At 40.1% G+C, this 16582-nt stretch overlaps 1 protein-coding gene across 1 annotated transcript in view; it reads left to right on the forward strand.

The window, feature by feature from the left end:
- The first annotated feature begins 273 nt into the window (after positions 1 to 273).
- ITGA8 (integrin subunit alpha 8) overlaps positions 274 to 16582 on the forward strand; it is a 160778-nt gene continuing 144469 nt past the window's right edge. Inside the window, exons 1-2 of the mRNA XM_075997658.1 lie at positions 274 to 653; positions 1337 to 1470. Of these exons, the coding sequence (XP_075853773.1) occupies positions 445 to 653; positions 1337 to 1470 (343 nt within the window). The 5' untranslated portion in view covers positions 274 to 444. The remainder of the gene's footprint in view (positions 654 to 1336; positions 1471 to 16582) is intronic.

Genomic DNA, 16582 nt, shown 5'->3' on the forward strand with positions numbered 1-16582 from the left:
GCATTTGGGAAAACTGGAGCAAAGCCTCGCTCCACGTGGGACATTGCTTCTCAAAGTAACGACTTGAGGTGACAGAGGCGAGACTTAGATTGTCCTTGTGATGGGACTGCAGTAGAGATCCGGGCGGCCCCAGCAGGCTCCTGGCGCCGGCCACCAACGGGACCAGGGCAGCCCGGGAGTCTCCGGCTCCGCACCCGCCTCTAGGAGGCGCCGCGAGCGCACGGGTCCCCGCCCGCCACCGGGGAGGGCGAGCGCGCCTGGGCCAGCCCCCGAGCCGGCCGGGCGGCGGGCGGGAGCAGGCGTGGGGACTGTCACCGCGGGCGCGCCAAGCGCATCGACCCGGGACACGGGCATCTGGGGACCGCCGGGCACCACCCCCGCCATTTGCCCCGCCGGGGTCCTCGGCTCCCGCTCCCCAGGGAGCAGCCGCCGGGGCGCAGGGCGATGTCTGCCGGGGCCCGCCGCGGTCCCCGGGGCAGCCGGGCACAGCCGCTCGCGCCCCTCTGGTGCGTCTCGGCCGCGCTGGGAATGATGCTGTGGTCCCCTGCCTCTCAAGCGTTCAACTTGGACGTGGACAAGCTCACGGTGTACAGCGGCCCCGAGGGCAGCTACTTCGGCTACGCTGTGGACTTCCACATTCCCGACGCCCGCACGTAAGTCGCCCCGCCGGGGAGGTGGCGCGCGCGGGCGAACCCGCACACCGGTCGGGTCCCTGGCGCTCTGTCGCGGACCCCGCGCAGGTTCCCGCAGCCTGGGGGACCAAGCCGCCTGGGATCCTGCCCCGCTGCCCCCTGGGGGTCCCGCCCCCTCCTCCGGCTCTCTACTTCCATGCTAGAAGTGCCTTGTGAACGTTGAACTAGAGACATGCCACTTGCCTAGAACACGCAAGTCCTGGGGAGTCCCCGGGACAAAGACTCGCACATCATACAAAGGAGAGAACGGGACCGAGCAGCCTCAAGCCAGTTAAAGCAAAGACCACAACAGGGTGTGTTTATACATACCCTGTAACAATTGTGTCTGGGCGCAAGTGCTGTCGCTACAAGCAGCTGGGCTCTGTCCTTGGCTTTTTCCCCCCACTCCTCTCTCATCTCACTGTATACACATAGCTCCACCTAGAGAGGAATTAGGACCGTTTGCACCCTCTTCCAAACCAGGTTTCTGGCGCCCGTAGGTTTCCAAGAGGAAATCAAGTTTGACAGTCGGTCCCCATCATAAATACATTATTGCCCTCTGTCCCTCCTCCAGTGCCCGCGGGCGTTGTGCTCCGAGGCCGCCCTGCATGCACGCACTTTCCTGATTCCCGAGGAGTGACTTTCTCCAACCCTGTCGCACGCAGAGCGAGTGTCTTGGTGGGCGCGCCCAAAGCCAACACCAGCCAGCCCGACATCCTGGAAGGGGGAGCCGTCTATTACTGTCCTTGGCCCGCGGAGGGGTCTGCGCAGTGCAAGCAGATCCCATTTGACACCACCAGTAAGTGATATTTGTCCTTCTGAACCGTGAGCGCTGGTGTGAAGGAACCAGAGCCACCCTGGAGTCTAAGTCCCGCTTTCTTTGTACCGTACTCATTTCGCCTGTCTGATGTGTCTGTGTTGTGGGTCGTGTAGGTCCCTAGAGAAATCAGCTTTTTCAAGCCTTAGTAAAGGCGAGGAACATGTTTACTGAACCCTAGAGCAGGGATGGTATTTTGATCTTGAGTGTTTGGAAGCATCCTTAGCAACTTCTGTTTCCTTACTGTTCTGAGATGAGCATTTTCAGGGTGAGTGGATACTTTGGAGAAATACAAAAGCTACAACCTAACCTTGAAGATGAAGAGAATTTGTTTGTTTCCCAAGGACAGATCTGGAAAAAGAGATCCCTCTCTAGTGCCCAAACTCCGGAGGCAAGTCTTAGTTGCTGTAGACCCAGACATCGCTCCATGTTGCCGTTTAATTCTTTACAGAAAGAAAAAAATTTCTTTCAAAATATTAGACATTGGATGCAAACTAGTACAGGCAGCGTGTGGATGGATTACATTCATTTCCAAAATCCCTAGACAGATGTTTCTTATTTAATTAAAGGGAAAATACGTTTTAAACAATCCAGTCTGGTTATGTTTCCTCTGGTGTTTTCTCTTTGGGTCCTGAGAAAATAATTTAAACGTAATGCTTTCAAAAACATTAACACTGAATGTTTTAATTTGTACCACCAAAACTTTATGAATTCAAAAGGTATACATTATCAGAAAGCAAATATCTCTTTCCAGAAAAATGTGGATATGTCAGATCAAATAAGTCTTTGATGAACGATCAGTTAAAATACCTTTTGCACTACACAGCTATTTTATGACATCATTCTTGATTTTTATTGTTATATTAGTATGCATATAGAATTTATGTAGAATATCCAGTTTCATGGAATTGTGATGAAATTGGCTAGGTGATATTTACCTGTTACTTTAGCTAATTTGTATCTTTTATGTTAAAGGAGAAAATAATTTCAATTCTATAAATATGGAAATCATTCCAAAGGGAAAAAAAATCCTATGCAAGCATTACCTTGAATTATGACCAAATTAGGAAAGTATTTTTATAAAAGCACTTTAAAATTGTATTTTTCATGCCTATCTATATATGGTCACAAGAGCTTATTTATCATTTTATTAAATGATTCAGTTATTTCATACCAATTTTTATAAGATTTTACTTTTAAAGATAAGTATTTAGCTACTAGAAAAATTAAGCCTTTTGATGTTAATTTGTGGCAGAAATCTTTTAGTTATTTTATCAGGACTTGCGGTCCCTTCTCCTAAATCAAAAGAATTAAGCATTTAAACATAAAATTAATACCATTTTAATTCATGCCCAAATCATTTGTATTTTTTAAAATATTTTAAACTGAGACCTTGACAAACAAAGACTTATTTGAATTTACATTAAGGAAAATGAGTACTTATATTTTGAGGCATGTTTTATGTGTTTTCACTAAGAAGCAATCTATAGTCATAGCAGTGAATTTAATAACCTTCTATGACATTCTGATACCATGTCAAATCAAGATCTGATTAGTGTATTTTTTCTTTGATAACAGAAGAATCAACATCTGCCCACATCGGTTACATCTGAATAACTTTCCAAATACTAATCCCAATAGATGTCATGGTTCAATAGATAAAAATCAGAGAATTCAGACATCAATATTAATTTTTTAAAATGTACCACTCTCAGCCTCAAATTTCCAATATTAAGTTATAATAGGTAATATTTTCCAAAGTTTATTCTGCAACAGTTGTTTGGAGCTTTGAATTTCCTTTTTCATAGAGAACTAATGCTGAAAGATCGTGTTTTGGTTTGAATAGCCCACAGGAATGCACTTAACCCTTATTGTAGCTGAATCACATTTGCAATGAAATAGGGACAAACCAGTAGAATACTGGCAATTAAATAAATAGGAAAGTAATGTCAAGAAAAGATCAGTGTTACTTAGAGAAAGATGATGTCCTCTTTCGTGCAGGTTAGGAAGAAATCTGGATGTCTCAGAGAATGTTAAAGATTAATGTTGTTGGTTCTACACTAAGTCTTATTTTACTTCCAAATGTACAGAGTTTTCTTGAAAGATAGACAAATGCACTCATCCTACCATTATACCTATCAACCATAATTGCAGTAATTTGAGGATTCATAAATGGAAAAAAAAGAGAAAGAGGGAAGGAAATAGATATCCCTGAAATAATTGAACAGGAAATTAAAAGGGGGAGGAAGCAAGGCAGGAAAGGCTACACAAAGTTTGTGAGTAATGAATGGTCCATGACAGAATGGACAAAGCGGTGATCTGTAAAAGACAGGGGAGTTCCACTAAGAGAGAAGACAGGAATAGTTGGGAAAAGAAAGTTCCCCATGTCAGCCATCAGGGGGTACTGTGGGCCCAGAAACCTTGATTGCTAGTGGGAATGGCTTAAAAATGGGTGTGGGGAAAGGAGCCGCAGGACCACAGCTCAGGTGGTTGCTACAGGTTGGTTGCCCATGCTCGCTACCTCATCTCTACCTACTGCTTTATCCATATGCCCTCAGACAATGGAACCGACAGTGGCTGCCATTGGCTGGAAGCTGCAAAAGTGAAGGTACAGCAGAAGCCAGTGTAGTTATTTCCAATCTGAGCATCACTTTTGTGGGCAGAGTAGAATCTTGGAACCAAAAATAAAAGGTGGAAACAGGCATTGCTCACTCTGGGTCTTGCAGTCAGTGTTGCCAGATGCATTTCCTTTCTTACCCTACTGGTCACTTTGTATCATTATTTCTAATCCGCAAACCAAACGAGTAAAAAACAACTAATATGTAAGATACATTTTAGCAATAAGGAAACTGACATCAAAGGTATGCCCAGGACCCACACAATGGTAAGCAGTAAAGACAGGATTGGAATAGGGGTCTGCCCATTCCAAAGCCTGCCTCTTCACCCCACCTTCTTTCCAGAAATGGGGAGAGGATTGGTCCTAATGAAGCACAAGTTCAGGATCACGACTGGGTCCCATGGAGCCCTGGAAGGCACTGTTTGCCTTTCCCCTTGGCTTTACAAAATCTAATTGAAATAATGCTCCAGAGAAGGGTTGAAAAGAAAAAGCAGTTTGGTAGAAACGTTGTAGAAAGCAGAGGTTTAGAAGCAGGCTTTGTCTTGGTAGGAATTATTGCAAGTGTTCCCCTGTAAGGACATCTGTGAATTTCTTGGTCTTTCACCCCATCTACTTTTACTATTACATCTGAATTCAACACATCCTAAGTAAATTTGACCTTTTGATAAAGTTGTTTCAATTTGTTCAGGCCCCTGCGGGTGTCTACAATTTAGTGTTCTGCTGTGGTAACCTACTAAATTCTCTCAGCCTAGACATTCAAGGAAACTGACCTATAATTTAGTCCCTGAATCTGGTTGTGATCCTGTATCTCAGTTTATTTAAGGTCAACTGCCTTTTTAAAAAACTGCCTTTTAGTTTAATTCTTTTCATTAAATAATCATTATTTATTTTTATCTTATCGTATAACTTGGATATTTTTTGTTCACTACTTCTCATGATAAATGCAAAAACAGAGGAAGCTTGGAATAGCCTAGCACTTCAAATGCATGAATACTATTAAATTCTGTGGGCCTTTCAAGTACAGAAAAAGGAAACTTTAAGGAAGCATATGGTGGTGGGGGAGGTGCAAAGAGTAGATAATTTTCCTGCTCTGTTCAAAATCAAGTGGTTCCAAAAAAGCACTTCTCTCATCTCCCTGCTGTCTTTCCCTCTTACTTCAATAGAAGAAAATTCCTCCCATCACCAAATTAATTTCTTTCACTTTTGTTTCAGGAACTCTGTAAAGTATGTCCCATGTCTTAAACAGCTTAAAACATCACATTTGCCAAATTCATGCTTCTCACTTCTAAGTCTACCCTACGGTTCATTTCTTCTTCCTACATTTTCCAAACCAACCAGTGGATTAAATAAGGATTGTTAGATTATAACCCTTCCAGCTACTTGGGGGAATGAAAGAAACAATGAAACAGACACCTTACCTTTCATAATGATGGAAGAACAAATTGCAACAATGCTAACAAAAGCACAGTCCACAAATATTTGTGTTAAATGCTCAAGGGAAACGTTTTGAGAAGAAAGATAACGGCATGTGATAATTAATGATGGCAGTCATCATAGCACTAATAATAACAGGCAATGCAGCTGGGAACCATTCACAATTAGGGAACCACATAAAAAGTGAGCAGGAAGAAGTGGGAGGTGCTACTGAGATTTAGAAGTCATCTGAAAAAGACTACTAGAATTTGCCTGGCCTCAATTTAATATCTTTGTGTTTTGCTTTTTGTTTTTTTTGTTTTTAAACTAAAAAACTTACAATGGAAGACAATTTGGTTAGGCTATTTCAAAGCTATAGAGCGGCAAGATTTTTGTTGGAATTGCATTTTAGGTTGGAGACTGGAAGCCTTTGTTTTGGGGGTCTGTTTTATTTTGTGTCGAGAGCGCCCACAATAAGAATCAGCTTACAGCATCTGGTTCTATGACTGACACAGGGTTGTTTGTTGATAGTGTTGGGTGCACCCTCTTTCTCGTGTGAGGGTTGGGAAACATATTGGTCACATAAGTCTTGTTTCTCTAGCCCCCCAGAAAGAAGTCAGTTTTTGTTTAGCAACGAAGAAAAGAAAAATATAGGTCAGAGCTACCCAAGTCAATGACAGAGGAAATAACAGAAATGTGACAGGACTCAGGGATAGCAGAAATCTGTGCTCTAATAAGTTCAATTGGAAAATAAAAAGGGGCAAAGAGAAGCCAAAGATAACCTACTCCTTTTAAGAATTAATAATGTCATATTTAGAGTAAGCTTTGCTACTCAGAAGTATACATACAGATGTACACACATACAATATATGCAGAAATATTCCTCTGCAAAGTACTGATCCAAATGAGTCCTCCAGAGAGGTTTGGCTGCATGTTTTCCTTATTCTAGAAGCAATTCATGATGGCTACTATGCCTGGATGTGCTAGCCTGACAGGGCGACCCTCGGCCCTAAACGTCTCTCAGTTGGCTTAGACTTCCATATCACAAAATGTAGCTGAATCTTTTTTTTAAGGGAACTTCTGTTTATTTTATTTTATTTATTATTTAAGAATATTATGGGGCACAAATGTTTTGGTTACATGGATTGCTTTTGTACCATTTGAGTCAAAGTTATAAGTGGGCCCATCCCCCAGATAGTGTGCATTGTACCCGTTAGGTGTGAATACACCTGTCCCCACCTCCCCTCCACCTGCTTGATTTCCTATGAATGTTATTTTCCTATGTGCTTATGGGTGTTGATCAATTAGTTCCAGTTTAATAATAAGTACATGTGGTGTTTGTTTTCCATTCTTGTGATACTTCCCTAAGAAGAATGGGCTCCAGGTCTTCAGTTCACCATCTTTTATAATGGCTAAGTAGAATTCCATGGTATACATAAACCATATTTTATCAATCCACTCATGAATTGATGGGCACTTGGGCTGTTTCCACATCTTTGCAATTGTGAATTGTACTGCTATAAACATTTGAGTGCAGGTGTCTTTTTTATAGAATATCTTTTTTTATCTCTGGGTTAATACCCAGTAGTGGGATTCCTGAATCAAATGGTAGTTCTACTTTTAGTTCTCCGAGGTATCTCCATACTACTTTCCATAGAGATTGTACTAGTTTGCAGTCCCACCAGCAATGTGTAAGTGTTCCTATCCACATCCATGGCAGCATTTGTTGTTTTGGGACTTTTTGATAAAAGCTGTTCTCACTGGAGTTAAGTGATATCTCATTGTGGTTTTGATTTCCATTTCCCTGATGATTAGAGATGTTCAGCATTTTTTCATATGCATCTTGGTCATTAGTCTATCTTCTTTTGAAAAGCTTCTGTTAATGTCTTGCTATGAGAGGGGAGGAGCCAGCAGCCCCTACAAGTGCATAGCAGAAAAACAACTAGAAAAAGGAAGTCCTTGAAACTCCAACTAGAAATGGGAAACAGATCTGCTCTACAGCTAGTTGAATCGTATGAGCATTAGACGCCTGTTGCTTAATCTGCAAAATTCTTTCAAGAAGCTGGAAGTCTGTGTAAGGGAACAGGCTTCCAGGTTCTTGGAAAGAATATTCCGTGTGGCAGCTACAGCATTCTAGGAGAAATGTCTTGAAATTATCTTGAAACGGTCTTGAAATTATTCTAAAAGAAGAAAAATACACTTTGACACTTAAACTGATGGGTTGAGATTCAAACTTGACCTGTTGTGTGTAAAGAATCCTGTATCTGTAGATTGTGTGGATGAAGAGAGCTACCAACGTTACTAAAATGTTCAGCTCAGGTGTGCCCTGATGGACACCATCCATGTCCATAAACATAGATTTTTGAGAACCATAGATAAAATACTAATTATTGGTAAAACACTCATTCAGGCCAGGCATGGTGGCTCACGCCTATAATCCTAGCACTCTGAGAGGCCGAGGCAGGAGGATCACTCAAGGTCAGAAGTTCAAAACCAGCCTGAGCAAGACCCTGTCTCTACTAAAAAATACAAATAAATTAATTGGCCAACTAAAAATATATAGAGAAAATTAGCTGGGCACGGTGGCACATGCCTGTAGTCCCAGCTACTTGGGAGGCTGAGGCAGGAGGATCGCTTGAGCCCAGGAGTTTGAAGTTGCTGTGAACTAGTCAACCTAGGTTGAGTTGATGCACTCTAGCCCAGGCAAGAGAGTAAGACTCTGACTCAATAAATAAATAAATAAATAAAAGCACTCATTCATCCTTTAACCAGCAAGCATGTTCAGGGCTTTTAAGAATAACAGTTAAATCTTCAAAATTAAGTTTAAATATACGTTTACAAAGAACATAATTATTGCATAAAGTGAGGTATGCCTCCATAATGAAATCCTAAAATAGATTTAAAATAATTTCAATTCTAGATTACATTATAAGGAGATTTAAGACATGCAAGCAAATTGCTATTCACTAAGTGATTTATACTCAAAACTGAATACACCTAATATACCAGCTGTGGATGCTGTGGAATTCAGGCAGGCAGCCATCAGATGAATGTCACTAGACGGGGAGGAACAGAGCTCAACCTTGACCTTGCAGAAAAACCAGAACTTGGGTCTCTGATATTTGGTGTATTGGCCCAAGTCTGTAAAATTAAGAAACTTTTCTAGATCCATAAGCATTGGTGAAAGTGATCCTTTACCCTTCTAAATATTTTAGTAAAAATAAGGCATAGATTACAAAAATACATCTTTATAGAAATCATTAATAGGCATTGGGAGTGGGGGGTTGCCTCCAGAGGGGCAACACAAAGGAGTTTTTTGGGGGGTTGGAACTTTCTGTATCTTGATTATGGTGGTGAATACATGACTGTATGTATTTGTCAAAACCCACAGAGCTGTATATCACCAAGAATAAATTTTATAAATATATAAATAAAATAAATTATATATAATATATTAATGTGATAATATATAAATAAAATAAATGTATATAAATAAAAACAAAAAAGATGAAGCCAGAAAACCTTTATGGCAAATGCACAGAAGTTACATATTTGATATGATAATTAAATTTGATTATGTGGCCATTGCTGTGAGCATGTGGACAATAAGCTCTTAGACCTAGAAGTATAAGGACACATCTCATCCCTAAGGAGCATAGGTCACTGCCCCCAAATAAAGGTGAACCATTAGTCAGAGCAGCATGTAGGAACTTCTTTAACTTTCTTTAAATAAAGGGTATGTTCAGAGTACCCTTGGTAAAAGAATTGCAAATGAAAACATGCTGAATTAGAAAGCATTTATGCAATGAAGTGTTATGTTTGTGTAATTCCTATATCTTTATGAAACTCATGCATGGGACACCCTCATTGGTAGTCTCTAACCTAAAGAGAGCTCATTTCAAACACACAATTGTAATTATCAAAATTGTTCATAGTATAACTGCACTGCAGGTCATTTACTCGGCAACATTCGGTCAAGTTTTATTCTTTAGCTCTGATATTTGAGATATGGACACGGATTTGCATATGATACTGCAAAGGCCTCTGTGTCAATCTACTCTGATTTCCAAGACATAACAACACTAGAGAGCAGGGCACACATCGTCCCTGCAGGAATAGGTTCATTCAAGGACCCTACAAGGGGGCCCACATTATACATCGCACTTCACCCCAGGTAGAGTGGGGAAAGCCAACCCTCTGTAGCAAGATGATGGGTCCATTCCAGCTACCTCAATTGTCATCTCCTACAATGTCTCCAGATGTCTCCAGCCTGAGCCAGCCCTCTCTTGCCACACTGCTTCCACGCTTACCTCTGCATCACAGCACAGTGCAGCTTCTCTCCCAAACATGGCAAACAACTATTATTAATCCATACATGTCCCCACTCACCCTGTGCTGTGTCCTGGGGCCTCTTTCTTAACCACTCAGAACACTTTTTCTGCCAGTAATGCTTTTTTGGTACTTCTGGCTTCTGTCTCCCTACAATTCCCAAAAGGAAACATGTTTTGGAAATTAATTCTAAAGTGGCTGCAAATACTTTTTTTTTTTTAAGACAGGACGCATAACACTAAAAAAGTAATGTTTTTGAATAGCCTATATATAGTCAATTAAATTATGGCATAAATAACACAATTACATATTTTGTATCCATAAAAAATGAACTCTACAAAGAATTAGTATTAATATGGGCAGATGGTTTTGTTTTAATGTTAAGTGAAAACTATAAAATTCAAAATTGTGTCTACAACTTTTTGAAGAGTACAAGAAAGGAAATGCAATAAGAGGCTGTCATGGGGAAATGTGAATAAAATTGAGTATTTTCTTTTTTTAATGTATTTTTTTCTTGTTTTCAAAACCATGAACAGGTATTTATTTATGATCAGAAAAAATAATGATAAAAATAAATATGCCAAAAATTCAAATTTAAATTACTGAGTTCACTGAAGTGCTGTAAAGATTAAAATAAAAGATCAAAATTAAAGCTATATATTGGAAGATGACAATCTTAGTAGCTCCTTCTTTTGTCTTGGGTGTCGATGGTAGTGTGGTTTAGAAATGTGTTCATTTACATCTAGATGCTTATATTCCAAAGGACTAAAGACCAAGGATATTTTCAGTAACAATGACATGTGTAAAAATAAGAAGATGCAGTGTGAGTCTTACCCACTTTCATTCTGATTGTCTCTAAATCGATAGAAACAGAGACTCAAGGGTCTGACATGGCAGTTTTTGCCGACTTTTAGAATAAAAGAAGCTATTTGTGAGTATAACAGCTTTTGAGTATGCCTGGATAAGGTGAGCATGCCAGAAGTTAATTCACAATCTGTTTATACTGCAATCAGTTTGCAAAACTTGTTAAAGGAGACCATCTGGGAAGACTGGGCAACCCTCATCCTTTCAGTCAGGCTCCTTGGGTGACATGTGATCAAATCATAATGCCTTTTGCCTCTGAAATAACTGTTGTGTTAATTTTAACACACTTTTACTTATAACAGTGTTATCTATGGGGAAAAGCAGAGTTGAAAATAAAGCTTAATATCAGCGAACGGCAAAGTGAAGTTGCAACGACTAGTGTTAGCAACATTCCACAAGCAGATGCTGTTCTAGACACTGGAGGATGACCAGGAGCAAAGCTCAACGTGTTGGCCTTGTGGGGCTCAAAGTGAATAGCCAGTGATGACTGGAGAAAAAGCTAGGTAAGGCCAACGGGACAGAGAGTGGTGGATATGTGGGGGTGTATATTCATTTTAGATTGGGCAGGGTATTTGTTTTCTACTGCTGCCATAACAAATTACTGCAGACATAGTGGCTTTCCACAACACAGATTGATTATCTTACAGTTCTGGAAGCCTAAGTCTAAAGTAGTTCTCCCTGGGCTAACATCAAGGTGTTGGCAGAGCTGCTTTCCTTCTGGAAGCTCTAGGGTGAATCTATTTCCTTGCCTTTTCCAGCCTCTATAGGCTGCCCACGTTCCTGGGCTCATGGCCCTTTTACATTTTCAAAGCCAGCAATGTCAGACTGAATTCTCCTCCCACTGCCCTCTCTCTGCATCTCCTTTTCTGTCTCCCTCTTTCACTTTGAGGTACCCTTGTTATTACATTGACCCACCCCATAATAATCCAGGATAACCTCTCTATTGTAAGGTCCACTGATTAGCTAAACATTAATTCCATCTGCAATCTTAATCCCCTTTGCCATGTAACCTAATATATTCCCTTGGGGGCTATTATTTTGCCTATCATATGTAGTAAAAAAGAGAGAGAGAGAGAGGAGATTCATTGAGGAGGCAATATTTGAGTAAGAGCCTAACTTTAGTAAGGGAAAGCACCAGGTCGTGTCTAGGGGAGAAGTGCTCCATGTCACTGGGAAGTCAGTGTTGGATTCTGGAAATGAGAGTGTGCTTGGGAAATGGAGAAAGGCCACTGGCTAGAGAGAAGCAAGCTGGGGAAAGAATGATAGAAAACTGGGCCAGAGAGCCCAGCATAAGCAAGATCGTATAGTGCCTTCAGGACCAGGCTCAGGATGTTGGATTTTATTCTAAGAGTGATGGGCAGACAATGGTGGATTTTGAGTAAGCAAGTAACATAGTATGAATTTCATTCTTAAAAGGATCAGTTTAGCTTCTATATGAAGGATATACTGTAGTGTAGGCAAAGCCAGAACAAAAGCAAATGTGGTTGGCCATTTTTTCAAGGAGTTTTGCTATGAATGGGACCAGAGAAATGTAATTGTCAAGAAGATATTTGTAGTTTGCAAGGAAACAATGATTAACTTGGAGGTAGGAGGAAGAAAGTGATCTTTTTCTATTGCTTGCATTTGCTCAATGAAATAAGAAGCAAATCCATCAGCTGAGAGTGAAAAAGAAATTCAAGGAGAAGGTTGGGAGAAGAAAATCTGAATAGTAGTAACAGAATGGTGAAATGAATTGAATAGTAAAATAATAGGATTACCAGGCAATGAGTTGAATGAAGACATTTTTGCCTCTGCTCACCCTATAGCATGGTCCTACCTTGTTTGGAGCAGGATTTAAGATCTTCCAAAGAACAATTCTGTCTTGAATGTTAATATTCCAAAAGGATAAATTGCAGACACAGGATTGAATTACGCAGCGCCTATTTTGTATGACATTGGGAAGGGTGATTTTTTTTTAACCACAATATGAAGTGTTTTGCTAGACCAGTGGTTAGCAGCCTTTACTGCAACATCTCTTGGCAGCAGGGGTAGGATCCCAAGGAATGTACAACCATGCAACAGGAGGTAGTGTAAATACATTTCCAAGTGCTATTGGGAGGCGCGTTTACTCAGCCTTCAACCTGAAACCCAACCGTATCCTGTTTTAAAAGCGCTCCTTTGAGGTCATCTTGAAGGAATTTATGTCAGTTATTTGGCTTCCTGAGATGCCCATGCTGAGGGGTTTTCATTACTTCTTGAAGCACATAAATGATGGGGCACTAAACAAAATCACGCTGTACTTCTGAAAATTGGAAGGTAACATCTAAGGCACATGGAGGTTCTCATTTCCCCAGATGTACCTGCAACCAAGATATGTGATCCTAGGTAATTATCCCACGTGGAAGAAAATCTGGGAATGAGAGAAAGTATGAAAAATTCAGGGAGCTGAAAGAAAACCACTATGGTTGAGAATGACAAGGATGATATTGGCAAGGTAAGGGTTTTAGAAACCCGGTTTTGATTTTGAGAAAGAACTCTGGCTTCAGGATAGAGAACGGATTTGAAGGTGGCAGTCCTGGAGGAAGGAAGAGCAGCCAGGACACTGACATGGTAACTGAGACTACAGAGAACAGGGGTCACCACTAGGGAAGTGGCAACAGGAATGGAATGACGTAGATGGACTTGAGGACTTAAGATATTTGAGAAGGAAGAATTAACAAGAATTGAGCCGAATGGAATTTGGGATTGCAGGATTGGTGATTATCAAGGATGCTTTCCAAGCGTCTGGCTTGGTTAATGAGGCTATCATGATATTAGGTAAAAATAACGAACAAGACACACATACTCTCTGACCTCGCAGCATTTAAGTTTGATGGAAGGCAGTTCTAATCTGGGCCTAAGCATTATAACAGCAGAAAGTAAAGAAGACTTTACGTGTGCAAAAGAACTCCTATTCTTGAATAAAGGGGGGGGTGCTTTTTGCGTTTCAGGGAAGTCTTTTCAGAGAGAGAAACACGAAAGGTCAGAACTGAAGAGCGATGTGTGTATGTCCATGTGTGTTTGTGTGTGTGTGTGTGTACATGTGCAGGTGTCTGTCTCTGGCATAGGCAGATGAGAGAGAAAACTGTTCCAGCCAGTGTGGGTGTAGTGAAATGAGTTGTTGAAGATGAGGTCAACATTGTAGTCTCAATCCATACAAGCCAACTGTAACCAGCTCTGCCTTTCTGGCCACTGCATCATAATTGGGAGTTTTGTTTTTGTTTTTAATCCAATCTGCCTCAAATGGCTTATCATTTCCCTTTGAAGAGATAATTCTTTGATCTCTTACCTCCTAATTTCTTGTCCCTCTGTAACACCCACCCACAAATCACTTATATTGTACCCACAGAAGTCCATTTGTATTTCCTGAACAAATCTTACATGTGACATTAGTCAAGGTACATGTGAAAAACATTTCAAATGATATTACATGATGTAAAAGTTCATTCATATCTATTACTGAACAAATGTCTGAAGAACACTGGCTAGGCACTATTGGTTTTTCAAGACAGGAAGTTGGAAACATGATCTCTATTCTCAGGGAAGACAGTCTAGACATGAAAATAATCATAGCAGAAAATTCATATTCTCATCCAGATCAGGAAAAGTATATAATAGGAAGATTGTAATATAATCTGTACTATTGCTATTCCAAACCCATATTTCTGAACATTATTATTACAACTTTAAAAGGATGCACGTAGAGCATGCACTTAACTTTATTACTATTTGGTTATATATGAAACCAAACATTTAAATAGTGATATGAACAAATAATTTAAAATAAATGTTTCATGATTTCCAGGAAAAACAATAGTTTATTTCTCAATAAACTAGAAAAATGATCTGGAAGGCACTTATATTCTGACTGGCTGGAGGAATTTACCAAACTTACCAGGTACTGTGTCCAGGAAGCTGGACTGTAATGGCCTTTCGCCTGCTCCTTGATAGAATTCTTTTTAAAAATTTTTTTAGAGACAAGGTCTCAACTCTGTCACCCAGGCTGCAGTGCAGTGGCATGATCATAGCTCACTGCAGCTGCAAATTCCTGGGCTCAAGCAATCCTCCTGCCTCACTCAGCCTTCCGAGTAGCTGGGACTACAGCCGTGTGCCACCATGCCTGGCTAATTTTTCTTATTTTTTATTTTGTAGAGACAAGGTCTTGCTATATTGTCCAGGTTGGTCTCAAACTCCTGGTGTCAAGTGATTCCCCTGCCTCGGCCTCCCAAAGTGCTGGTATTACACACTCAAGACACCAGGCCTTGCTTTATGTAATTCTTTATGCAAGTTTTGTTATTTATTACTCAGAAATTTTAAAACAACAATCTAAAATAATTTCAATTTGAAAAGAAAGAGTTTTGATCCCTACATTTTAAAAGAGGTTTTTAATGAAGTGATTTGAACAGGGAGGAGAGGAATTTTGCAAGAGAAACGTCCAAAAGAAGGCCTTGGAATGAAACTTAGCAAGGAACAGAAAAAAAAAGTTACCTGAATGGAAAGGAAGCTGCATTCCTAGAGAGTATGCTGCAAGATCAGGATCCTCAGGTGTGCAGGGACGTTATTTAGGTTTGATCTATTAAGTAAAGATAAGAAAATTAAGTATCATATATGCATGTAATTGTATGTAGTATGCATATATGCTATAAATCATAAACCTCAGTTATATGGAATATTAATTTAATCAGAATATTACATTTCTTAAATATCATAAGGAAAAATGAATTAGTGTAATGTTTCCTTAAATATTTGAAAATTCACAAAAGGTGACCAAGAGCATGAAGGCTAATGCTTTTTCGTAGTGGTTCTGGAGTATTGGGCATCATGCATTTGGAAGTTTCATTCTCTGTGACATAAAAATCAATCCAGGTTCTTTTCTTGAATTTGTTTCTTTTGGACAAGGAGTTCTCTAGCCACAGCTATTTTATTTTGAACTTTACATACGAGTATTTCCTGTTCTCAAACACATCATTTCAATTCAAATGAAACTTTTAAAGCATAAATTTGACAATGGTAAAGATTACAAATAAACGTTTAAAGATTGCGTCTCACCTTTTCCTGATTAAAAATGTCTGGGCAGCTCCTAGAACAGCTTTAAGAAAATCCCTAAGGAGACAGACTTAAAGTGATGACTGAAGGTTATACGAAAACCTACTGTTTTCCAGTACAAGGTCAAGGGCTTTATAAATAGTTTTCAAAAATTACCCCGTCTGCCAAAATGTTTGGTCACACCTGTGTCAGTTTTAGCTCTGGTCTTCCCTCTCCCGTGGTGATCTATCTTTACTTCTTGTAATTCCTCCCATGTCTCTAAGCTAAGAGATGAGAAAAATCTGCTGTAGCCCACATGTGCACCATATTCTATGTTGCCTCGCTCCTGCTCTGAAATGCATGTTCTCATGAATAAAGGAACCAAAAGCCAGCAGGTTTGCTACCCACTGGCATTGGTACCTAGACTGACCAGAGAACAAAGCTGCCAATTTCAGGGAGATTGCTTCAAAACCTAGAAATGTAGGGTGAGCTAAATCAATTGTATTGCTACCATCCATCTAAATTACCCAGGCTGGCTTGCAAATCTTCAGATTTTATGTTTAGATTTTCATTTTTTTTTCAGGTCATAGATGTAATAATGCTCACAGTAAAAACTCAAACAATATAGAAATATACTAAATGGAATTATAAAAGGCCATTGAAACATGCATACTCCCTGCCTTCAAGATAACCATCATTCATATGTTAATGTCTATACATAGACACATAGCACATGAGGTTTTATACAAAAAAAAAAAAAAAAAAAATATACATAGACACACACACGCGGAACATTTGATTTTTTTGTTTTTGGAGACAGGGTCTTGC

The sequence above is a fragment of the Microcebus murinus genome, chromosome 25, assembly GCF_040939455.1.
Source record: "Microcebus murinus isolate Inina chromosome 25, M.murinus_Inina_mat1.0, whole genome shotgun sequence".
NCBI classification, from domain to species: Eukaryota; Metazoa; Chordata; class Mammalia; order Primates; family Cheirogaleidae; genus Microcebus; species Microcebus murinus.